Source organism: Musa acuminata, chromosome BXJ3-9 (assembly GCF_036884655.1).
Source record: "Musa acuminata AAA Group cultivar baxijiao chromosome BXJ3-9, Cavendish_Baxijiao_AAA, whole genome shotgun sequence".
Lineage (NCBI taxonomy): Eukaryota > Viridiplantae > Streptophyta > Magnoliopsida > Zingiberales > Musaceae > Musa > Musa acuminata.
In genome coordinates, this window is record NC_088357.1 from 9,565,521 (window position 1) to 9,590,993 (window position 25,473).

General features: G+C 37.2%; 3 protein-coding genes across 6 annotated transcripts; 2 read left to right on the forward strand and 1 right to left on the reverse strand.

Moving 5' to 3' along the window:
• Positions 1-103: 103 nt before the first annotated feature.
• Positions 104-9,302, forward strand: LOC135650168 (enolase 1, chloroplastic-like). Its single transcript, XM_065169357.1, has 7 exons — positions 104-579; positions 939-1,246; positions 1,438-1,592; positions 1,692-2,009; positions 2,694-2,840; positions 2,951-3,001; positions 8,943-9,302. Exons 1-7 carry the CDS (start codon positions 191-193, stop codon positions 9,006-9,008), a joined length of 1,434 nt encoding a protein of 477 aa, XP_065025429.1. The 5' UTR covers positions 104-190; the 3' UTR covers positions 9,009-9,302.
• Positions 9,303-10,338: 1,036 nt separating this feature from the next.
• Positions 10,339-16,267, reverse strand: LOC103997941 (mitochondrial pyruvate carrier 1). 3 transcript variants are annotated; one of them, XM_009419284.3, is made up of 5 exons: positions 16,054-16,267; positions 11,800-11,914; positions 11,205-11,259; positions 10,984-11,119; positions 10,339-10,505 (listed from the first exon to the last, which is right to left on the reverse strand). In XM_009419284.3, the coding sequence occupies exons 2-5, from the start codon at positions 11,890-11,892 to the stop codon at positions 10,469-10,471; spliced, it is 321 nt and encodes a 106-aa protein (XP_009417559.2). In that variant the 5' UTR covers positions 11,893-11,914; positions 16,054-16,267; the 3' UTR covers positions 10,339-10,468. The 3 variants fall into 3 exon arrangements, with proteins under 3 accessions (XP_009417559.2, XP_009417560.2, XP_009417561.2); XM_009419285.3 differs by having other exon boundaries at positions 11,800-11,917; positions 16,054-16,194; XM_009419286.3 differs by lacking the exon at positions 10,339-10,505 and having other exon boundaries at positions 10,980-11,119; positions 16,054-16,266.
• Positions 16,268-20,857: 4,590 nt separating this feature from the next.
• Positions 20,858-25,304, forward strand: LOC135649317 (protein NSP-INTERACTING KINASE 1-like). Of its 2 annotated transcripts, XM_065167553.1 has the most exons (12): positions 20,858-21,197; positions 21,297-21,429; positions 21,524-21,595; positions 21,669-21,812; positions 21,894-21,965; positions 22,047-22,106; positions 22,259-22,306; positions 22,498-22,601; positions 23,185-23,334; positions 23,465-23,806; positions 24,029-24,408; positions 24,482-25,304. In XM_065167553.1, the coding sequence occupies exons 1-12, from the start codon at positions 21,062-21,064 to the stop codon at positions 24,803-24,805; spliced, it is 1,965 nt and encodes a 654-aa protein (XP_065023625.1). In that variant the 5' UTR covers positions 20,858-21,061; the 3' UTR covers positions 24,806-25,304. The 2 variants fall into 2 exon arrangements, with proteins under 2 accessions (XP_065023625.1, XP_065023626.1); XM_065167554.1 differs by lacking the exon at positions 22,259-22,306 and having other exon boundaries at positions 20,859-21,197.
• Positions 25,305-25,473: the final 169 nt, after the last annotated feature.

The window sequence follows — 25,473 nt, forward strand, 5'->3', positions numbered from 1 at the left end:
TCTTACACATTAATTTATATTATCTATGGACGGATAAGATGCGTGATCGTGATTTCTATTTAGAATTAGAAATGGAGAGGATCCTCTGGGCAATTTTTGATCGGCCAATGACGGACTCGTCGAGGCCCAGATCGCCGCAAATATAAAATCCACCTCCTCCTCTTCTCTGAGAGGAACTCGATCGCTTGAAATGGCTCTCGCCCGATCCCCAAACCCCTTCCTCTCTCCCTCCCTCACTCCTCCCTCCCGCCTCCCCCGACCCTCCCGCCACCTCGCGATCCGGGCCTCCGCGGTCGCCGCACCCCAGACGGCCGCCGCGAAGGCCTCCCGGGAGTCCGCCGTCAAGTATGTCAAGGCGCGCCAGATCATCGACAGCCGGGGGAACCCCACCGTTGAGGTCGACCTCTTCACCGACGCTGTCTACCGCTCCGCCGTCCCCAGCGGCGCCTCCACAGGGATCTACGAGGCCCTCGAGCTGAGGGACGGCGACAAGAAGACCTACGGGGGCAAGGGGGTGCTCCATGCCGTTAGGAACATCAATGAGATCCTCGGGCCGAAGCTTGTCGGTGTCGACGTCAGGTTAGTCTCATGTATGCTGTGAAAGCGACAAATTTTATGACACTTTCTTCAAATTTCTTTGGCCATTTGATATTAAATGGTGATATATAGCTACTTGTTAGAAGAATATAAAGAAACAAATTGCCCTTTTGGATTGCTTGAGTTGATGTAACATGCCTAAAGAAAAATGGAAAGAAAAAATAAGTACAACATATTCTTCAATAAAAGAAAAAAGTTTAATTAGAGGATCACTAAAATGGAGTGTCCTTTTCTAAGCCTCATTTAACTTTCTACATATTGATGATATTTTAACGAACTATGTGGAAAAGAAGGTTGTCTGAGATGAGTTGTATAATGTGATCCATCCTTGATTTTGACAGGAATCAGGCTGATGTGGATGCAATTATGCTCGAGCTTGATGGAACACCTCATAAATCAAAATTAGGTGCTAATGCAATCCTTGGAGTTTCTCTCAGCATATGCAGAGCTGGTGCTGGAGCTAAGGGAGTTCCTTTGTATAAGCATATCCAGGATATATCAGGAACAAAGGAACTTGTTATGCCAGTTCCTGCTTTCAATGTGATCAATGGTGGCAGTCATGCTGGCAATAACCTTGCAATGCAAGAATTCATGATATTGCCTGTGGGTGCAGCTTCATTTTCTGAGGCTTTCCGTATGGGCAGTGAAGGTAATAGTTCTATTTGTTCTTGTTATATGTTCTTATCTGAGTGTCTGTCCAAAGTTAAAATCCTTTTGTTGATGCTCTTTAAGTTATTGCTTCTTTAGCAAACAGGAAATTCAACCATTCGAATATTCTATTGCAATTTTCTTGTGCATCTCTGTAATGTAACCATATGATATATTATGTTGTTATGGCAGTGTATCATATCCTTAAGGGTATCATCAAGGCAAAATATGGACAAGATGCATGCAATGTGGGAGACGAAGGTGGCTTCGCTCCAAATGTTCAAGATAATAGGGAAGGACTGGTCTTGCTTATGGATGCTATTGAGAGGGCTGGTTATACAGGAAAGGTTGTGACACACTATTTATATTGTCATTTATGTTGTGTTTCTCAGATTGTTCCTTGTTTCACATATGTGTTCTTATTTCTTTTTTGCCGCCAAGTGCAGATTAAAATTGGAATGGATGCGGCTGCTTCTGAGTTTTTCATGAAGGATGGAAGATATGATCTGAACTTTAAGAACCAGCCAAATGATGGAGCTCATGTTTATACTGCTCAAAGCCTCTGTGAATTATATAAAGAATTTGTTAGAGATTTCCCTATTGTGTCCATTGAAGATCCCTTTGACCAAGATGATTGGTCCTCATGGGCATCATTACAGTCTTCAGTCGATATCCAGCTTGTGGGGGATGATTTATTGGTCACAAATCCGAAGAGGATTGCTGAGGCTATTCAAAAGAAGGCCTGCAATGGTTTGCTACTAAAAGTAAGCTGTTATCTATTTCATCTCAAACAGCATTAAAAGGTTAAGCTAATGCTATTTTCATTTGGGATTATACTAACTTCATTATATTGATCATTGTTTCAAAGTGCAAATACATAAAAAAACATCATTTAGTTTAAATTCATTTAAGTAAATAAATAATTATTATTAGTTATTATGTCATTAGATGAATATTTCTTTTTCTTATTAATTATTGTTTTTGTTTTCTGGGACACAATAAATGGCATATCTGGAAGGGGAATCCCCTTTTATATCAATGAATGAACATGTTTTACTAAGCATGTGCTCATTTGATTCTGTGTGAATAGTTTTTTTAAACTTTAAACACTAGTGTCAATTGATACTGATTGCCATTTTTAGTTCAACCCTTACATTATCATATACTGGCTTTTGTATATTTTCCTCTTGCTGATCAAATTACCAATGTTGAAGCCATTGGTAATTCGAAATTTCACAGTAACAAAAACATGCAAGAAAAAGAAGCATTAGAAAAAGAAGCATTCTCATGGAATCAGAGAAACCTAGTGATTTTCTATGATATCTCTTGAAGCTCCTTCACAGTAAAATATTGTATATGCAAGAATATTGGCCTATGAAAGATATTTTTCCTAGTATAATAAGCGTGTCTACTGGTGTTGAAATTTAATGTTTTTTTTACTGTTATAGGTTAACCAGATCGGTACTGTTACTGAATCAATTAAAGCTGCTCTGGAATCGAAAGCTGCTGGCTGGGGGGTAATGGTTAGCCATCGTAGTGGTGAGACTGAAGACAATTTCATTGCAGATCTTTCTGTTGGGCTGGCTAGCGGGCAGGTATGACCTTTCAACACTGCATATTCGTTGTTGATGTATGTCTTACTAGATTTGTGGGCATGCCTAAGTAAATAAATAACTAATTGTTGTTTTCTTTATCTGGCCTACAGATTAAAACAGGGGCTCCTTGCCGTAGCGAGCGGCTGGCTAAATATAATCAGGTATCAAAGACCTTTTATTCTTTCCTTCAATCATATTAATGTTACTACCTGCCTCAGTTTTCTAAAATTGATAATAAACTTGAAGTATTTTTAGAATGGTAAAAAAGTTAAATTAACAAACAAAAGCATATATAAGTAGGAAATCGACCTATAAATCATCTGAAAAATAATCTGCTGATCTTGAGAAATTTTGTGATTTCCTGTCTAGTAGCTTTTTCTAAGATTAAGAACTATCAAAGTAATCTTCAGATATCACAGATATATAGTTGTGTTCCATTTGCTCTCTGGTCATCTTACCATTGAGATGAATATTGTTTTTTATAGTGAGCTTTTAATTTTATCTTGACTTTTCCATCTCCAGGCAAAGTAAGAATTGCTTTTTGATTCTTGAAAGTTGACTTTGTGAAAAATTTAGATTCACTACCTACAAACTAATAAGTGAGCCTTAAGGCGATCTCATGTTTCCCTTACTTTGGCATGGAAAAAGACTATGTAGCTAAAAAACAAAAGAATTTACTGAGCTCAGAGTGAATGCAGATTTTCAGTGTTTTTTCTCATGGTTTGTCTTGTGAAAACAAAGCCAATAGGAAGCTTGGGAAAATTAGAAATGGGACCAAAACTAGGTAAAAGCTCTGACTGGTAATCGTATCTAGTAATGCTTTCTATAACAATTTTAGATTTCCAATCTGCAGCAGTGGAGGTTGTTTTTATAGTAAATATATAGCTAACGTTTTATGGCTTAACTATAAGCTCTCCACAATTTGGAGGGTAAAAAGAATCCAATGGGCTAATTACAGATTACCCTTTGTAGTTAGCTATGATCAGCATCACGATCCCTTTTTAAAAGTAGTATTGCGGTCCCTACACTTATCAAAGTGAAACATTTAACCCAAATTCTCCTCATGTTGTTAATTTCATTGACAGAAAAAATTGCACGTGTTGTCACGTGCAAAAACAGTACGAATAAAAAGGATAAAAAAGTAATTTTATTATCTTTTAAATTATTAATTTTATATAAATCTTTCTTCCCCTCCGAGAGGCTTTTACAAAAACTTCTCACAGCTTTCCTCTCTCCGACTGTGCTGCAGACGAAGTTGAAAAGCGAGATGCAAGTGGGCGACAGTAGGACGAAGCGCTCGTTTGAGAGATCGAGCAGTGCGTTCTCAAGGAGTCATCTTGTGGCGTCTATCGTGGAGAAGCTTTTACAGTCAAACACTGTGCTGGGGATCTGCCTCTTATAGAACATTGAATTCAATGCATAGTTGCCCTGCGAAGCGAACTGTGGATGTAGATCGAGTAGAGCCCTTGATATCCTATAAAATACTTGTCCTAGAGAGGCTTAGAGAGATGCATTCTTCCACCAAGAACATGAACGCAACTTCAGTGTTCTACAAGAGGCAGATCCCCAACATGGTGTCCGACAGCGAAAGCTTCTCCATGATAGATGTCGCAAGATGACTCATGGCGAACATACTACTCAATCTCTCGAACGAGCGCTTTGTCCTGTTGTTGACTACCTACATCCTGCTCTTCAACTTCGTCCGCAGTGCAGCCGAAGGGGAGAAAAACAATGAGAAGTTTCTGTGAAAGCCGCTTGAATCGGAACCGAAGGGGAAAAAAAGGTTTATATGAAATTAATAATTTAAAAGATATTAAAATTACTTTTTTATCCTTTTCATTCGTATCGTTTTTGCACGTGATAGCACGTGCGATTTTTTCCGTCGTTGAAATTGACGAAGTAAGAAGAATTAGGTTTAAATGTTTCACTTTGGTAAATATAGGGATCCCAATGCTACTTTTTAAACTATAGAGACCAAGATACTAATCATAGCTAACTACAGGAGGTAATATGTAATTAGCCCAAATACAATTATGATGGCTATGTAAGGATTAGCAAGACCAAAATAAGAATAAAGCAAATTGTTCTCCATATTTCCCTTAACTACCAGCTTATGTAATTCTAGATGATGTGCCCATGCTATCTTAGGATTCTGGTTCCTTTTGGAAGATATTTCATATTCTAGGTTAAATGTGGTCTTTTTAGCTAGCAGACTGTGATTTTTTCCCATTAATTTGTCAGTATTATTGCTCCTAAAGGAAGCCCTGAATGAGGCCTCTCTTGCGTGAGGCATATCTTCTTCATCCCTTATGAAATGCAATTAAGTTTATAGCTTGATATTAGGTTTGACTTGGTTTAGTACCTTGAGCAAAAAAAGACATGCTATCAAGAACAGTTCAACCAAGATACTAATCATAGCTAACTACAGGAGGTAATATGTAATTAGCCCAAATACAATTATGATGGCTATGTAAGGATTAGCAAGACCAAAATAAGAATAAAGCAAATTGTTCTCCATATTTCCCTTAACTACCAGCTTATGTAATTCTAGATGATGTGCCCATGCTATCTTAGGATTCTGGTTCCTTTTGGAAGATATTTCATATTCTAGGTTAAATGTGGTCTTTTTAGCTAGCAGACTGTGATTTTTTCCCATTAATTTGTCAGTATTATTGCTCCTAAAGGAAGCCCTGAATGAGGCCTCTCTTGCGTGAGGCATATCTTCTTCATCCCTTATGAAATGCAATTAAGTTTATAGCTTGATATTAGGTTTGACTTGGTTTAGTACCTTGAGCAAAAAAAGACATGCTATCAAGAACAGTTCAACCAAGATACTAATCATAGCTAACTACAGGAGGTAATATGTAATTAGCCCAAATACAATTATGATGGCTATGTAAGGATTAGCAAGACCAAAATAAGAATAAAGCAAATTGTTCTCCATATTTCCCTTAACTACCAGCTTATGTAATTCTAGATGATGTGCCCATGCTATCTTAGGATTCTGGTTCCTTTTGGAAGATATTTCATATTCTAGGTTAAATGTGGTCTTTTTAGCTAGCAGACTGTGATTTTTTCCCATTAATTTGTCAGTATTATTGCTCCTAAAGGAAGCCCTGAATGAGGCCTCTCTTGCGTGAGGCATATCTTCTTCATCCCTTATGAAATGCAATTAAGTTTATAGCTTGATATTAGGTTTGACTTGGTTTAGTACCTTGAGCAAAAAAAGACATGCTATCAAGAACAGTTCAACCAAGATACTAATCATAGCTAACTACAGGAGGTAATATGTAATTAGCCCAAATACAATTATGATGGCTATGTAAGGATTAGCAAGACCAAAATAAGAATAAAGCAAATTGTTCTCCATATTTCCCTTAACTACCAGCTTATGTAATTCTAGATGATGTGCCCATGCTATCTTAGGATTCTGGTTCCTTTTGGAAGATATTTCATATTCTAGGTTAAATGTGGTCTTTTTAGCTAGCAGACTGTGATTTTTTCCCATTAATTTGTCAGTATTATTGCTCCTAAAGGAAGCCCTGAATGAGGCCTCTCTTGCGTGAGGCATATCTTCTTCATCCCTTATGAAATGCAATTAAGTTTATAGCTTGATATTAGGTTTGACTTGGTTTAGTACCTTGAGCAAAAAAAGATATGCTATCAAGAACAGTTCAACCAAGATACTAATCATAGCTAACTACAGGAGGTAATATGTAATTAGCCCAAATACAATTATGATGGCTATGTAAGGATTAGCAAGACCAAAATAAGAATAAAGCAAATTGTTCTCCATATTTCCCTTAACTACCAGCTTATGTAATTCTAGATGATGTGCCCATGCTATCTTAGGATTCTGGTTCCTTTTGGAAGATATTTCATATTCTAGGTTAAATGTGGTCTTTTTAGCTAGCAGACTGTGATTTTTTCCCATTAATTTGTCAGTATTATTGCTCCTAAAGGAAGCCCTGAATGAGGCCTCTCTTGCGTGAGGCATATCTTCTTCATCCCTTATGAAATGCAATTAAGTTTATAGCTTGATATTAGGTTTGACTTGGTTTAGTACCTTGAGCAAAAAAAGACATGCTATCAAGAACAGTTCAACCAAGATACTAATCATAGCTAACTACAGGAGGTAATATGTAATTAGCCCAAATACAATTATGATGGCTATGTAAGGATTAGCAAGACCAAAATAAGAATAAAGCAAATTGTTCTCCATATTTCCCTTAACTACCAGCTTATGTAATTCTAGATGATGTGCCCATGCTATCTTAGGATTCTGGTTCCTTTTGGAAGATATTTCATATTCTAGGTTAAATGTGGTCTTTTTAGCTAGCAGACTGTGATTTTTTCCCATTAATTTGTCAGTATTATTGCTCCTAAAGGAAGCCCTGAATGAGGCCTCTCTTGCGTGAGGCATATCTTCTTCATCCCTTATGAAATGCAATTAAGTTTATAGCTTGATATTAGGTTTGACTTGGTTTAGTACCTTGAGCAAAAAAAGACATGCTATCAATAACAGTTCAACCAAGATACTAATCATAGCTAACTACAGGAGGTAATATGTAATTAGCCCAAATACAATTATGATGGCTATGTAAGGATTAGCAAGACCAAAATAAGAATAAAGCAAATTGTTCTCCATATTTCCCTTAACTACCAGCTTATGTAATTCTAGATGATGTGCCCATGCTATCTTAGGATTCTGGTTCCTTTTGGAAGATATTTCATATTCTAGGTTAAATGTGGTCTTTTTAGCTAGCAGACTGTGATTTTTTCCCATTAATTTGTCAGTATTATTGCTCCTAAAGGAAGCCCTGAATGAGGCCTCTCTTGCGTGAGGCATATCTTCTTCATCCCTTATGAAATGCAATTAAGTTTATAGCTTGATATTAGGTTTGACTTGGTTTAGTACCTTGAGCAAAAAAAGACATGCTATCAAGAACAGTGCAACCAAGATACTAATCATAGCTAACTACAGGAGGTAATATGTAATTAGCCCAAATACAATTATGATGGCTATGTAAGGATTAGCAAGACCAAAATAAGAATAAAGCAAATTGTTCTCCATATTTCCCTTAACTACCAGCTTATGTAATTCTAGATGATGTGCCCATGCTATCTTAGGATTCTGGTTCCTTTTGGAAGATATTTCATATTCTAGGTTAAATGTGGTCTTTTTAGCTAGCAGACTGTGATTTTTTCCCATTAATTTGTCAGTATTATTGCTCCTAAAGGAAGCCCTGAATGAGGCCTCTCTTGCGTGAGGCATATCTTCTTCATCCCTTATGAATTGCAGTACTTTGGTCATCCTAGGTCCTGTATGTGACAGTACCTGGCACAAGCTAGGGCATTCATCTAGTGACTAGAGGCAAACAGTTCAACCAGTAAGATCCAGGCATGCTATCAAGAACCAGATCTTATTGTTGCTGCTTGAATCAAGTAGAAAAAGGCATGGTAGTATGGGCATCAGTTCAGTAATGTGGTCGGGCCAACCCAACAACCATGCATTCCTAAGTGCATGATTCTGGTAAGCCAGGCAAGATCAGGCTATTAGATGAGGATAAACTTAAGTGATATAACCTTAAGCTACAATTTTGGTATAGCCTATTTTCTTAATATTTCATTATTCACTTCTCAATGCCATCATTATACTGATGAATATGGTTTACCAGCTTTTATTTATTTGGTTACATGTGCTTAAACAATATTACTTCTTAAATCGCCAAATTACCAGACTGCTTGTTTTTACATTAGCCAAGCATCTAAAATACTTTGATTGATCACATATAAGTAATCAAATTTCTAGTAAATGCTCATCAAAGAGCATGTGCTTGATGTTCAGTTTTAAATGCAGCTATCACCAAGCAAAGCGATATTTAAGCCAACTAGCATATGATATTTTCTTTTTTCTTTTTTTTTACAAGCAGATATTTGATCTCATTAAGAGAAACTTCTATATTAATGATTATTCTTTGATAAGCAAGCTTAACAAGCTAGTTCCTAACCGTGAATACTGGTGAAAGTAAAAAGTGTAGATCATGCTTCATTTGGCATTCATTTCAATATCCCTCACTTGGATGACCTTTTTCTGCTCAGCTTTTACGGATTGAAGAGGAGCTTGGTGAAGTCCGGTATGCCGGCGAGGCTTTCAGATCACCGTAGAGAGATCTGTCGTGCTGGAGAGGCCCTCAACCTCCACAAAGAGTAATTTGTTCGAGTTCATGTTTAGCTGGAAATAAGAACTCATCCAAATTTTAGAGTTTGTTGTGCCAAAGTGGACTATAGATTAAAGATGCAAACCATTCAGATGCATTTCGGAAGGAACATCTATTATTTCTTCTTCAGACAATACATATGTATTGTTCTTCCTGTGCGCTTCAGCTATGCCGATTTCTATTCATGAACTGTATCGTTATTGACTATTTCATATATTATCGTCTGACTTCTGTTCTACTATATCTTGGATTGACATCCGTGAATACTATGAACTGGATCAGTACATGAACATAGGATGAACTGCTTGTGGAAATATGTTGCATTACAGCCGAGAGTTTAACACACTGCTTCCTCTCCACGGGGGAAGCAGCTTCTTTCTCCTTGAACAATGCCGTCACTTCCATTACCTTTTCTTGATCACGCAGGAGTGCATTTTTGTCGACACGGGATGGAGTATCCTATTTCGAGTGTACCTTTGTCAAGCATCTTAATTTTGGTTCCGCTTTGGATGTTATAGGTGATTTTAGTCGGCTGATATGATTGATTCGGTGTCGGTGGTTCAGTTTTAAGCAGTTATCTCATCGATTGGGTTATCTCATAACCACAAAATCAAGAAAGAAGATGGAGTGAGGTTTGCATCTGCACACAGAATTAGAATGGATGAATAGACGCATACAATATGTAATAGCGACGCAAATATAAGAAGAGCTACACAAGAAGGTGATGTCGAATCTTTATTGACATCACTCTATCAAGCATGAGGACTATATTTCCTAATAGGTGTTACACTCACAAAATCAAAAAAATTGTTCATTCATCAACACTGCTATATCCCTCCATTTGCTAATAATAGACGAATAATAGATTAAGAAGACAAACTAACAGTCCCAATCCGAAGGTAAAAATAAAAGAAAAAAGAAAAATGATGATGTCGATCGAATTTAACATAAAACTTTATTCTTTTGAGTCTTTTAACATTTTTATTATTAAAAATAAATAATATAATTTATTTTTTTATTTCTTAAAATTTAATATTATAATTTTATTTATATCATTATATTTATTAATTTTATTATATATTTTTTATATTTTAATATTTCAGAACATCTCGTTTGGCCCAAACATGTGCCTAAACGAGCATCTAATGCTTCGGACATTTTGGGACCGTGATGCCTTTTGACACGTAACGTTTTTTAAAACATTAGGTGAATATTATATCAACAGCAACTGACTTGTGATTTCAGATAAAAAGAGTTCATTCAAATCAAAGCACAGATTCAATCAAATGGTCTGAATAAATGATGTTTGCAAGGAAGTTCTCATCAATTCTATAGCAATTTGATGCTGTTAGAACACGACACATCAATTTCTTATTGCGAATTTGTTGAAGCAGCGCATCTAAAAGCTTAATGCTGTCCTTCAGGCTCTTTCTTCTCCAGGAACCTGTGATAAAAAGAGGTCAGTATGCTTGATAACAAGTCAACGAGCATGCTATTTCTGATCAAAGATTTGCATTGTCACTTATGCCTGTATATATGAACCAGACAGAAAACAGTTTTCACTTTTCACTGCTTCATAACAGCATGCTATAAGAAAGGATGTGATGGAATCCCAACACAGTGAATTTCTTATCACAATATGCATTACTTCTATCAACAAAATATTGTGCCACAGTTTTAGCATCCTAGCTCAGTTATATTCACAGAAAAATTAAAAATCATGCATCACAATAATCATATGGCGAAAATAGTTTTAAACACATTGAATGAGGTGCTAGCAAAGACATGGCCTGGCTTTATGATCTTGCAGGTTAATTGAAACCAAATGCAACTGGATTGTATTTGGTTGCTCACATGTTGAGAAGATTGAAAAAACAATATCTTTCACAAGTTCCATGATTTAAATAACAAGAGATTCTCACCCTTGTGCTTTTGCCCAACGTGATAACTGATACAGCTGAACTGATTCATTAGAGGCATGGCATACCAGAAGCAAGTAGTTACGTGGCTGTACCATCCATGCAAATCTCATGAAAAGTCCTGAGTAGACACACATGGCTGCAGCACCAGTTAAAAGATGATTTTAGTTCATTCTACAGAAAAAAAAAAGTATAATTATTTCTAACCCAAGCATTCCTTAGACCTGCAGTCATGTTCCGAGAAATCATCTCTGGGGGCTTTTGCGTGTCCACCAAACCCTGAAAAGATTATCCATTTCACAAAACAAGAAAATGCAGGCATCCAACGAAAAATAAACTAAATATAACAGAAGATGCATAAGATATGTACTATATTGGACCAAGTGCGAGTCATTATTTTTTTACCAGTCTAGCAAGTTACCACATCAGCAGCAAAAGTCACCAGCAGGTCTAACCAGACGTCAGAAGAAAACAGCTACAGGTAGTTAACTATAGTAGCCAATAAATGCCACAAACCTATTAGATGAATATTGGACAGGTTGCATGGCATTTGTATTTGAATAGTTCACCTTGACACTTGTTTCTTTCATTCTTTACTCGCTAATATTCCTATATTGTTTTATGTTATATATAGTGTAAGATATCGAGTGAAAACTTCGAATAAATTAAACAAAAGTAGAGCAGGAAAACAATGCCCATTGGCTGGTAATCTTTCTGAATTAATCTTCTCTCGATATACGGATTCATCCAACACTAACAGCAAATATTCAATCTGAGATTAAAAGTAACTAAAACATCCAGATAGATAAGGAACCATACAGCAGCAACAAATCCCCAATTGGCAATTGGTCCCCAAAAGTGAGTTGTTTTTGGCCCTACAGGGCTATTCCAAAAAGCTTTAAAGGCTGCCATTGTAAACACCAATCTCTTCTACCTGCTTTATGAAAAAATATACAAGGAAGCTTAAATTTTAATGTACTAATTGAAAATGTAAGAAGAATAGACAAATTCCATAGTTGATACTTGATACAAATATGGCATGGAATAGTTCGTCATGGAAAAAGCATTACTGACTTCCCTATAAAAATACCAAGGTTTCACATACTGGCCGGACCAGTAGGTGCTGACCGGTATCTATTTATTTGACCGAAAACTAATACTGGACCATATATGTTGGTATCAGACCATGTAGGTTATTCACAAACCATATATGTCATTATCAACCTGTTATTTTTTTCTGGTAATGCTGAGGGTATAGTTTGGTATACCACCTAATATAATGGTCATGTACCTATTTGAATGATTGTTCGAGCCAGTATTGGATTGAGATTTGAATTCTTGGCATTAATATGTTTTGCATAACATTTTCCACTATAATTGCTTTAAGTTCAATGTCAAACTTGAGCATCAATATGTATATTTAGAACTCTAGAAACATTTAATGACTTTGATTTAAACCCTATTTTCAATAGAAATCAGTCAAATTTTAGGGTCAATAACAATCCGATTCAAAGCATCACGTAAAAAATCAACCACATAGGTGCAAAAATTATGCTTTTTCTTTAGGTAGTTATACAACAATATATAAAAGAATTCAGGATTATCTAAAATGTATATATATACATATATATATATATATATACATATATATATATATACATATATATATATACACATATATATATACACATATATATATATACATATATATATATACACATATATATATATACATATATATATATATACATATATATATATACATATATATATATACATATATATATATACATATATATATATACATATATATATATATAACTAAAACAATGAAAATTTTACAAGTGAATGATAGAAATAGAAACATTCTTTTTCCACTATAATAAACTCTAATATTATATAAAATAGCGACATCCTTACATGAAAGGATCATGCACTATGACTACATATTGATCGGATCAAAGTATCAGATTGATTTTGCAATGCGTAAATTAAGGTACAGGAAGCTAGTTGCACAGAATTCCCATAGAAGTTAGAGGAGCCCTTTTTACCATTATGTATAAATAGACTATTCTATTTGTACAGATATGGTGGAGGGAGGGGCAGATCCAATCTTTCTTCGTCCATAATTTCTCGATAAATGCCCAAATAACTTCTATAGGCAACCTTGAAACAGAGATGAATGAGCACTGCCTCAAACTTGAGTTAGGGACGCTCAAATATAGTTGTCTTTATGATTCACTAGGTGACACATAAACAACAACAACTTTGAAAGTGGTAAGTCCCAACAATTTGAGATCAGATATATGGATCGTTCGTTGTTATTGAGATCTGTAAAAAGTTATATATTAAGTTAAGTTCAGAGTACATAGATCTTTATTTATAGTTTCTATTAGAGTCTTTTTAAGTCTTCCTCTACATCTTCTCGTGCCACTAACATTTATTATTTCATCTCTTCTGACTACCGTATCCGGATGTCTTCTAAGCACATGCTCATACAATCTTAAATAATTTTCTCTCATCTTATCCTCCATTAAAACGATAACTAGTTGTTCACGAATAAAAATATTTTCTTTTCTATTTTTCCTAGAATTCACATATCCATCTCAACAGTCTCATCTCAGCAATACATTTTTGTATATGTTGTTTGTTAACTATCCAAAATTGAGATCTACAAAACATTGTTAGTCTCACAATTGTCTAATAAAATTTTTCTTTTAATCTACTAGGTGACATATAGCTTAGTGAAATATAACAAAGGATAATAAGAATTAGAAAGGGGAATACAGAATAAAGTGCATGCGATATTTAATGTAAGTTCTTCTGCTATTGTTTTTCTACCTAGGTGATTAGCCCATTAAAAGTTTCATTAGTAAGGAATTTAGAAATTCTTTGACACAAAAGGAAATACATTGTGTCTTAAAGCTAATTTCGTTATTCATCATCATCTGCTTGTTAGTTCATACATAAAGGAAGTTCCTAAAACAAAAATAAAGTTTGCCATTTTATTTTTTACTTCATTTACCAGAGTTTTGTGATCTCAAGTAAGGTTGCCACTTCGTGCCATTACACAAAGGTGAGAAAACAAGCACATGCCAGTAATAGGCCAAGGCATGTGCCGCCACCAATTAACTTTAAATGGTACACATCAATACCATTCTAGCATAGAACTTGCCAACCCATGCAGAGATGGAAGCCAGTCCTTGATCTTAAATACTTCACAAATCAACTAAATCTGCAGATCAACTAACAGAGAATGCTGCAAGAGTTCATGTCATATATAATCTATGCTGGAGGATGGTATGTGCCATTGTGCTAAAGTGCAGCAAGTGGGCAAACATTAAACGTCAGGCATGATAAGTATTGTGACATCTGCTCACATCAACTACTAAGGTTCATAGGTAGACTACAATATGCCAGGTTCCAATGCATAACACCATCCACTGTGTTAGTTATTTTTAATGCAGTAGGTGTTGTATAGAATGTACTGCCATCTTAATAGAAGGCTCCATGGATTCTAGACCTACCACCATCGTTATCGACATTCCATGCCATACATATGCATTGGCATTGGAGGAGACCATAGGATGACTAGGCATCACATGGTTACATATATATGTTAATCAGCGTTACTAGACAAGTCGATTAAAACGTAGTTGAAGCCATACATTTGTTAATGTTGGGTTTTCACATTGACTTTCATCCCACTTCCTAATGCTACTTTCAAGTAGTCAGCATCCTACCTCCAGTAGTTTTACTTCTAATTCAGATCATCAGCATTGATTGGATTAGGAAAATCCTTTCAACTATTAGAAATCAAATTTTCAAAGGTTTAGATGTCTCTTTGAATAGGATTTGTTACAGTTACAGTTTTACTATCTTAGTCAAGTAAGTCTTATAGGAGGCTAATTATATATTATCCCCTATACTTGGACCCTATTAGCATCGCAGTCCCTGTACTTAAAAAATTTATATTAGGATCCTTATAGCTTTGCAAATAAAACAAATAACCTCATTTGCCCAAATGTCATCAGCTACATTAACGGAAAACACAACACGTGACACTACATGTTAGATTGGTGCAAAAGTGAAGCAAAAAAATAATTTCAACATCCCTTTCGTTTCTAACAAATGGGATGTTGAAATTACCTCTTTGTCGATAAAATCACTAGAAACGGAAAGGATGTTGAAATTATCTTTTGCCAATTACTTTTGTATTGATCCAACATGTGGTGTCAAACTGACAGCGTTAGATTAAATGAGATTATTTATTTTATTTTCTAAATTTTTTAAGTACAGGGACCGTGATACCAATAAAGTCCAAGTGCATGAGGTAATCTATAATTAACCCTCTTACTTTAAATGGGATAATTCTATTAACAAAATTATATATATATATATATGTGTGTGTGTGTATTTATATATATATATATATATATGTATATATATATATGTATTTATATATATGTATATATATATGTATATATATGTATATATATGTATATATATGTATATATATATATACATATATATATATACATACATATATATATATATATAGAAAGAAAGAAAGCTTTTCTTCCTACATGTCATGCTTGACAAGCTTTTTTTCCCACACGCGCACACACAGGTATGTATAATGTACCAAATTCATATATTTTATCGAGATTATCATCAATCTGCCAAATGCATACAAGACTCTACAAATAACATCAATTCCAACGAAACTATAGAAGCACCCAATTGAATCCTTTCCGTGGTGTCATTTATAGAAGTATCGACTAAACCGAGGTAAATCGGGCACGGAACCAAACAAAATCAAAATCAATTAGACGAGAAGGGGCAATCCACCAGCAGCAAAAATCTGCCTTTTGGATTACAAAAACCCAAAGACGGCATCAGAGAAGAACCACGCGATTAAGATCGAGCAAACATCCTAAGAGACCATCAAAAATCGATCCGGAAATTGCAATCTTTTACTAATCGAATTCAATCGCGATCTGAAATCCCTAAAACTTTTCCGAGTCATTCGCGTCGAAAGTAGTAGGCGGGGAGGGAACGAAAAGGGCAGACCTCGAAGAAAGCCGAAGACGAGCTTCAGGGATCGAATCCTTTCCTTGAATCTATAGAAGCACCCAATCAAAATCCTTTCCTTGGTGTCATTTCTAGAACTATCGACTAAACCGATGTAAATTGGGCATGGAACCAATTTATAGAACTATCGAGCCCGAGATGGAGGAGGAGAGCCGGCTGCTGCGGAGGCGCTCCTTGGAGGACGGGGTCGGCGAATGGGTGAACGAGAAGTCGAATTACGTATGTAACACGTGTTGACCACGTGCCGACGGAGTGATTCCCCAAACCGAGTGGCGGATCCGCTCCAAACATTATTTCACCAACCAAATGAACTGGCCCACTACATCAGCTCATCACAAAAACAAATGGCAAAGATGTGGGATCTAAGTAAATGGACGGCGATGATGTGAGGCTAGCTTGTCCCAATTTAAAATTGTCATTGTAGAGGATACAGAAGTAACACCATTTCTTCATTGGAATCTACTGTTAAACATTAAAAATATTACTGTTTACCGTTCTTTTATTATTTACGATCTAAAAAGGATGAAATACAAAATTATAGGAAGAAAAAGAAAGAAATCGATAATATTATGATTGTATATGGTAAAATAATATTTTATTATTTTTTTTCAAGAGAATGTCATTAGTGAAAGGGGATTTTTGAATAATAAGTTCAAAAATAATTCAATGGTATCCAAATCTTATTGAGCTAATTAAGAAAAAAAAATTATTGAACCAACAATAATTTGTTAGTACTAATTGACTTGTTGATTTAGGAAATGGACAAGAGACTATGTTATAGAATTGTGTGAGATAGATACAAGCAAACTCACCAACCATGGGAGCCATAGTTTTCTTCCCATGACGTTGGAGTTCCTTTTCTCCGTGTCTAAAGTTGAAAATGATGTCAAGTGGATGCTTATAAAACCTAATCATTGTCACATTGTCACACCTATGAAACTTGGAAACGAGCCATTGGCTAATAATAAATAATTTTATTATAAAACCAAGCGGTATATTAGTTTAAAGTGGATATGATGTCTTTGAGGAGGGCGAGATTCTAAAATATACTATATTTACCAACTAAATTAATTGATATCTTACTATTAAGATTCAAACCCAAGTTTATTAGGTTTAAAACTAATCGTTTAATCACTATACTACGGACGCTCTGTTACAAATCCACATTTGCCTACCTACATCTAACTTGATCTAGATGGTGATTTAGATTTTTGTCCCAATTTGGATGTGAATATTCAAACACTAGTTTTAATGGTTGTTTGAATTTTTGTTTTTGATCTCAATGTTGATTTTAAACTTTCATTTAGTTGGTAATTCAAACTTTCGAAATTACTTTCGGTAATATTTTTTATTATAAATATATTCGAGATATCCTAATCATATTTTATCTAGTGAATTTTTGTGATATGGCATATTTTGGTATCTCTCACATAGAGCTAGGCAAGCAGACACGATGATGCCGATATGGAACTTCAAGTCCGATGTGGCATGTAGCACACACGTGGCGGGCAATCGCACGTTGCCCCCTTCGTACGAATGGAATCATCATGGTACAATCATCTTGGAAAGCTGGAGGCGATGTCGTGTAGCGTCGATCTGTGCAGGTCGATCGGCGCTCGCACAGAAACTTAAACCGATCGCCTGAGAAGTCAGTCACAGTTAATTGACTCTGTATGGCAAATTCATCCTCGTAGGTATAAAAGCTAACCCTCTTTGATCATGAAAGGGGACTCAACTCTCCCTAACTCCACAATATTGACTTAAACTTCAGAGGCGTCGAGTCAAAAAATCTTCCTCTCGACCTCAACCTTTATGTAGGAACTGACAACGAAGCAGTAGCAACCCATCGAAGGAGAATCGCGCTCAGGAGACAACGCTTCGACCTAACCCGATCTAACGTCGACGTGACCCAAGCATTCGCGTGGGCAACCTTGCATATCTAAGATTGGACTGAGTCGGACACCTTGGTCATGGCATAAAGGTTCATCAACATGTTGGCATTTATTTTATTATTTTTTATTGAATAAACTTCACGTCTCAATCAATAAGCCAGAGTATATCTTCTCCGCCTTCCCCATCTCCAATAAGTCAATACTAAGATTGTTTGAGCAAATGTTCGCCCGTAGCAACAAAAACACCATGGCTATCAATAACAGGATGTTTGATGATCTGCAACATGGCGTGCAGATCAACAGTAAGTGATAGGCTGTCGAGTAATGGGCAATGGAGTTGCCGTTCCATTCTAAGCTCATGATAGATGAAGAAAAGAAACTCGATATCCATGGTGGCAGTGTCAGGATAAGAAGACGATCGAGGACTAGGACTGGAGTCGTTTCTCACGTAGCCACAAACAAAGATCCATAAATCATATGATACAGCGAACAGCGGGCATCACAGCGAACTCCTTGTAGAGTCCGTACTGCGATGATAGCAACGAATCGAGGAGTCTGCATGCCGCAAAGACCTCCAGCACAAACAAGGAACAGTGGGGATGTTCCCCGAGTGGGTGATGAACGGGGCATGCGACAGGAGAAGGAGGAGGAGGTGGAGGAGGACAAAAGCCACTGCGCTGTGAGCCAACAACAGCATGTGGGCGAGGATGGCTTTCTCTCAGTCTGGTCTTCAAGGTCAGAGATGATGCCAGCTCGAGCAAATTAATTTCCTTTTCTTCTGCAGATCTAAATGATAAAAACTAGATTCAATTTCAGGAATAAATGATTAATAGTTGATATCTCCAATCATCATCTTCTTCCTTTCGGAAACATGCGTGTATGAGGAGAAGCTCTTAGGAAAAGTCTTTGCTATCTGTAGCTCTTCCTTACTTTGACCCATGACATCCGTCCAAGTCGTATAGAATAATTGAAGCTTTTTTGGTAATCAAGCCAACAAAAGAAGCAGAGTCTTTGTTATCTCTTTAGCTAGAGCAACATGCAAGAAGAAGTGAGCAAATGTTTCACTAGATATTAAAGGATAATTAAGCTTATTAGTTTTGATTTAAGCATCAAGTAAATGGATAAGCTATCCCAACAGAAGGATTAAATTGTATATAAATATATTTTCTCAGTTCAATGGAAAAACAAATCAACCAGCATGAAATATTGGCTGGTGATACTGTCATCAGCTTCCTTAGTCTGCTATATAGCAACAAATATAATGCTGAATAGCAAGCTAGTGTGTTAATTTTCTTCAACCAACATGCTCTGCTGTTCTCTGGAAGTGACACTGTATGATAGGAGTGGTGATTCTTCGTAAGCATATTTTTGTCCAAATATTTTTCCCTCCCCTGTGTCCCACATGATCAGATTATTCTGGAGGAGAGATAGCTTTTGCTTTTGAAGGCTTGCTTTTTCTCTCTTCTTTGTGATTTCTTTCACTGCTGCTGACAGCCTGCTGGTTTGCCCAGCTGTGTAGAGTCATGTGAGCCTGGTGATGCCTCCTTGCAAGGAGTTATTGGGAAAATGTAGTGGGAAAAAGCACCATGGAAAGTAGTATGCATGCGCTCTACGACTCGCAAGCATACTACTGTGCTGCAAAACTTCACTATTTTGTTATTTCAGAGGTAGAATAAAGAAAGAAGGACCCAACAAAGATCTGCAAGCATTGGTCTGGAGCTTCTAGCCAGTGTCTCGGGGTTTGTCCCGGCAAAGAAACACAAGAATGAATTCTAGGGAGATGGCCAAGGCCTTGGGAATTAGGTCTCCCCTTGGGAAAACCAGGTTCCACCTCAGACCATGGCAAAACCACCAATTTTCTCCTCTACTCCTTTAGTTACCCTCATTCCCCTGTTCCTATTTCTGTTTCCTCCCCCAGTCTCTCATTTGTTGGGTATGAGGCTTTGAGTTGCCAAACATGCTTGCCATGTCGGTAGCTCATGTGCAGGATCTCCTTTGGTGAACTGACAAAACCAGTTGATGGTTCAAGCAGCACTCAGATCATAGAGAGTTTGAGGTGCTAATTTCCTGCCAACACCAGATTAGAGCAAGAGATTTGCTGTGAGTTGAAGTGAAATGTTGTAGTGGTAAGAGTGGGGAAAAGTAAAAGTTAGAAGCATCAGAATTTATGCTTGTTTTTATTAACACATAGTCCAGGTTAATAAATTACAGTACTAAGTTGTGCTTTTGGTGGGATCATCAAGCACCATGTTTCCAGCTTCGCAAGTAAAGTGCACTCTCTCTCTCTCTCTCTCTCTCTCTCTCCCTCTCTCATGGGTTTTATATTAGTTTTGTTCATATGTCACTTGGTATCCTCCTTTCAGGGATCCCAAAGCTGGCATCCAGATCCAATGGTGCTGCACAATCCATCTGTTTTGTCTTTGGGCAGTGACAGCTCAATAAAAAGATACTGAGCAAAGTTGCCATGACCATCTTAACCATTGCCATCTTTTGTCTTCTTGCTGACCTGTGGACTACATCTTCAATGGAGTTTACTGCTGCTACATACACACTGTAATGCATCTTTGATCTGGTGTAATCCTGCTTCAAGCAACAAGACCTATCTCTACATACTGTTCTCGTTTCTATACTGGTTGATGTCTCATGTCAGTAAGCAACTCTGTCCCATCCCACTTAATTTCTTCTCCCATTCTTTTATCTGTCAGAGAATTCTCCTTCAACACACTTCCCAAGCAAATGTATAGGCTGCCCCCACCGCGGAATTTTCTCTTTATAGAAGTCATTCAACCAAGGATCTCACTCATTACTATAAAGCTTGTATTTTCTTATATTTTATGCCCATTTCCTCGTTTTAGCATTCTAGCATCATAAGGTGGCAGGCATGTGTGTTTCCTTCTTTTTCTTTCTTCTTTACTTGCTTCTGACAGCAGGGGGAGCTGATGGCTAGGAAAGGCTGCAAGCTTCTTCCAAGCCATGGCCAGACTAAGTCCAGAAGAGAGGATGGAACAGAGAGGAGCACATTAATGATTTGATTCCGGAATCCATTCAGCCTTCTCTGTGAGCTCCAAGAGCCCAAAGTTTGTGTTTTTCTCATCATGGGAAGCTTCTTTTTGGAGGCTGGTGATTCAGCAAGTGCAAAGAGAAGAGAGTATGGGCTGTTAGTCTTGGTTTTCCTCTGGACTTGGTCTCCTGCAGCTGCTGTTCTCTCCCCTAAAGGTGTCAACTATGAAGGTAACTCTGTCATCTTTCATGGCTTGAGCTTTCTTCTCTTTCTGTGAAGAGGAGATCATGACATTTCTCTGTGATGTGTTTTCCTTGTTTGTTTTGCAGTTCAAGCTCTAATGGGCGTAAAAGCATCCCTAAAGGATCCCCATAGTGTTCTTGAGAACTGGGATCAGGACTCTGTGGATCCATGCAGCTGGACCATGGTTACATGTTCACCTGAGAATTTAGTTATTGGACTGTGAGTGCCACACTGTTCTTTCTTCTCCCGTTCTACTTTTTCCTTTCAAGTGAAGGAAGAATATTGACATATATATTTTTTTTAATCTTCTCAGAGGATCTCCAAGCCAAAATTTATCCGGCACACTCTCTCCAAGCATTGGCAACTTGACAAATCTTGAGATTATGTAAGTTCTCATTCCAGATAGTCAATGGTGAAAACTTCCTCACATCGATGATTTAGGGAATGTTACTTTATAGTCTCCTCCAGAACAACAACATATCAGGACCCATCCCACAAGAGATTGGAAGGCTGTCAAAGCTTAGAACTCTTGACCTCTCCAGCAACTATTTCACTGGTGACATCCCTACCTCTATCACCCACCTGAGTAGCCTCCAGTACCTGTGAGTACAAAATGCTGGAATTTATTTTTTGGCCCATATAACCACTCAATCTTTTGCATTTGTTTGATTACATGAGATCAGGAGGCTCAATAACAATAGTTTGTCTGGAGAATTTCCTGTGTCTTTGACCAACCTGACACAGCTTGCACTCCTGTAAGTCACATGACCTGGGTAATATGATGAATTCGGCTTGAAGGAACTGTGTAGCTGAGACTCATCTGTTGCATGATTCAGGGACTTGTCTTACAATAATTTGAGTGGTCCTGTGCCAAGTTTTCCAGCTAGGACATTCAAGTAAGTCTGCTGGAGCCCTTCTTGTTTTCCATGAACTTTATTTTCTTGAACGTATGGTGCACTGTTCCATTGTTTGACCAAGTAAAATAGTATCATGTAGCCAGTGGGCATTCAATTGGGTAGGCCAAATGATAGCTTCTTTGCTTTTGCAGTATTCTGAATCCTGCTTCTGCAATGTGTCTAGTTTTCCAGAGAGACTGGTGGGCTACAGTCACTGCCAGTTAAATCTGTTTACTGATATATTTGTGCTAGTATTGGTCCAACAATATAAAAAAACCTTATTGCATCCTTTCTATTCAGATTGTCTATTTAAAGTAGTAACAGTGTTCAGTAAAATCCTTTCTTTAAACTAGGAACATATTTAACTTGTCTTTTAAATTTCATTTTGCAGTATTGTTGGAAATCCTTTAATCTGTGCTACTGGTTCAGAGAAAGACTGCTTCGGGACAATGCCCATGCCGATTTCCTACAACTTGAACAATTCAGAGACAGAGAGTACTTACATTATCCGAGATATTATCTAGTTGATATATATTTTTCATTTTGATGCTTCAGAGAATATTCTAACATGAATCTAACATAAGCTGTATCGTGCACCTGTTTTATATCTCTTGTGTGCCTGCGAATCAGTACACAAGGTGATAATTGACTTTTCTTATTGTCAATGTGTAATTAACATGTAAGATAATGATAAGAATTATATTTTAATTGAAGAAAATTAATTCTCGAGCCTTGGTAATATGGTCACAACTAATTCTTTTACATTCATTTTACAATTCCATCTGCCCATGCACAAAATCCTTTTCTTATCTACCAATTTTATGCTATTTGCTAGATCTTAGCCATCAAAATTTTTTCTATCTTGACTAATATTCTGAAAATATTTTGGACTTTGACTAAAATGATGGGTCTGCATTTTCTTCCACATCATTGTTATCACAAGTCCCTTGATCAAGTTCCTTTATCTGTTCTTTAGTGTCGGATGCCTAGTGCTTGTGGATGCTACAGTTTTGTTTCATGTAAGTTACAGAACTGGCTTGTGTCTTTCAATTCTGACTTCCATCCATTTATCATGAAGGCACTGCAACCCAAGGAAAACCAAGAAATCATAAAGTTGCTTTAGCACTTGGTTCCAGCTTTGGATTAGTCTGTTCAATAGTTTTTGTCATTGGGTTGCTTCTCTGGTGGAGGCAAAGACATAACCAACAAATCCTATTCGAAGTTGATGGTGAGTAAACGGCACAAGAATGCATTAGCATCGTCAATCTTGCAACCGTTTCTCACTTATGAGACACATCCTTTTATAAATCATTTATCGACATATGTTCACAAATTAATCATCTCTTTGATAAATTCAGAGCAACACGACGAGGAAGTTTGCCTTGGAAATTTGAAGAAATTTCAGTTTCGCGAGCTTCAGATCGCAACAGATAACTTCAGCAGCAAGAACATACTAGGCAAAGGCGGCTTTGGAATTGTTTATAAAGGTCATCTAAAAGATGGGACTCTGGTAGCTGTCAAAAGGCTCAAGGATGGGAGTGCCGTGGGTGGTGAGATCCAGTTTCAGACTGAAGTTGAGATGATAAGCTTGGCTGTGCATCGAAACCTCCTCAGACTGCACGGATTCTGTATGACTGCCTCGGAGAGATTACTCGTATATCCATATATGTCAAATGGAAGTGTTGCTTCCCGACTAAAAGGTGACTACCTGATCCTGGCTTCTTAATGAAATTATTGGATTTACTCAAATTTCCAACATCATTAATTTTTCAAGTCACTAATATGTCCTTTTTTAGAAGAGACATGTCCTCTTAAGTTTTCAAAATATGGAAACTTGATATGAATGAAAATTTGATTTAGTGGCTCAAAAGTAGCCAAATACATACTGTTACGATCATTTATCCATTTCTTGTTTTCCTTAGGAAAACCACCATTGGATTGGATTACGAGAAAAAGGATCGCAGTGGGAGCTGCAAGAGGTCTACTCTACCTTCACGAGCAGTGTGATCCGAAGATAATTCACAGAGACGTAAAGGCCGCCAATATTTTGCTAGATGATTACTGTGAGGCCATAGTTGGAGATTTTGGGCTGGCAAAGCTTATGGATCACAGGGATTCGCATGTAACTACAGCTGTGCGAGGCACCGTCGGACACATTGCACCCGAGTATCTCTCTACAGGCCAGTCTTCCGAAAAAACTGATGTTTTTGGATTTGGAATTCTCCTCCTCGAACTTATTACCGGTCGGACAGCTTTAGAATTCGGGAAGTCAGTGAATGAGAAAGGCACCATGCTTGACTGGGTAAGAATGACATTAGACTCACAAATCGAAGCCACTTTATGTGCCTTTACTATTTGTCTACTTGATCATTCAGGTAAAGAAGATCCATCAAGAGAAGAAGCTTGACGTGCTCATGGACAAGAACTTGAAGAACATTTACGATAGGATCGAGCTCGAGGAGATGGTACAAGTAGCGCTCCTGTGCACACAGTTTCTTCCCGGCCACCGGCCCAAAATGTCAGAGGTTGTGCGAATGCTCGAAGGCGATGGACTTGTGGAGAGATGGGAAGCCTCTCAGAGAGTCGACTCCCAAAATTTCAAGGTGCCTGAGTTTGCCTTTTCGGAAAGGTGCTACTCGAACCTGACGGATGACTCGTCGTTACTTGTCCAAGCAGTTGAGCTCTCTGGGCCAAGGTAAGAGTTCATAACACTACAGAATCAACAGCATGGAAAAAAGCACTGGAATTATCTGTGATCAATGATTACAAGATAGGAGGTAAAATGCAATTACCATCTTTCCTGTATTTGCTCTTATCATGAGAGCCTTTCCAGACCAGGCCATGGACGTTGAACAAAGATAGCAAGTTCTTGAGTTGAACCTCCATGGATCAAACACGAAAGTAGTTCTTTGACATCGGTATGACTGCGAGTTTTGTTGTATATAGGTCTGAAGGACTCAAAAGTAAAGGATGTCATGATTCAACGCCATGGATCTTGTGCTTCTTTCCACCTCTTTTCTTCTCTCTCAAGAATTCGGCATGTTTAATGTCGTCCATCACACTCCTAGAGGCAGCATATTTCCAAGCTTTGAACTGCGACATGGATTTCTTGGTGTCAGAAGAACTCGTTGATGTAGATTTTGATCGTCATTTTGACATAGCAAATTGAGTCGATCTAATCCATTTTTTTAAGAAAAATCACACTAATGTCCCCCGGCTTACGAGTTTGATCTTAAACAAAAGAGATTATGGATTTATTTGATGAGTGTTCTTCCGATGCTTTGTCAATGTGACGGTAAGACTGACGTTGACTAGATTTGATGTCAACGTGGCGGTAAGACACTTTTAAAGACTGACGTTGACAAAG

Excerpts from the sequence above, each read along its gene's own strand:
- LOC135650168 (XM_065169357.1), top strand. The coding sequence starts at position 191 with ATGGCTCTCGCCCGATCCCCAAACCCCTTCCTCTCTCCCTCCCTCACT. Across the intron at positions 2,010-2,693 it reads GCAATGGTTTGCTACTAAAA|GTTAACCAGATCGGTACTGT; the intron begins GTAAGCTGTTAT and ends TTACTGTTATAG. Across the intron at positions 2,841-2,950 it reads TTGGGCTGGCTAGCGGGCAG|ATTAAAACAGGGGCTCCTTG; the intron begins GTATGACCTTTC and ends TCTGGCCTACAG.
- LOC103997941 (XM_009419284.3), bottom strand. The coding sequence starts at position 11,892 with ATGGCAGCCTTTAAAGCTTTTTGGAATAGCCCTGTAGGGCCAAAAACA. Across the intron at positions 11,260-11,799 it reads ATTGGGGATTTGTTGCTGCT|GGTTTGGTGGACACGCAAAA; the intron begins GTATGGTTCCTT and ends TAATCTTTTCAG. Across the intron at positions 11,120-11,204 it reads TTCTCGGAACATGACTGCAG|CCATGTGTGTCTACTCAGGA; the intron begins GTCTAAGGAATG and ends CTGGTGCTGCAG.
- LOC135649317 (XM_065167553.1), top strand. The coding sequence starts at position 21,062 with ATGGGAAGCTTCTTTTTGGAGGCTGGTGATTCAGCAAGTGCAAAGAGA. Across the intron at positions 22,307-22,497 it reads CTAGTTTTCCAGAGAGACTG|TATTGTTGGAAATCCTTTAA; the intron begins GTGGGCTACAGT and ends TTCATTTTGCAG. Across the intron at positions 23,335-23,464 it reads AATCCTATTCGAAGTTGATG|AGCAACACGACGAGGAAGTT; the intron begins GTGAGTAAACGG and ends TGATAAATTCAG.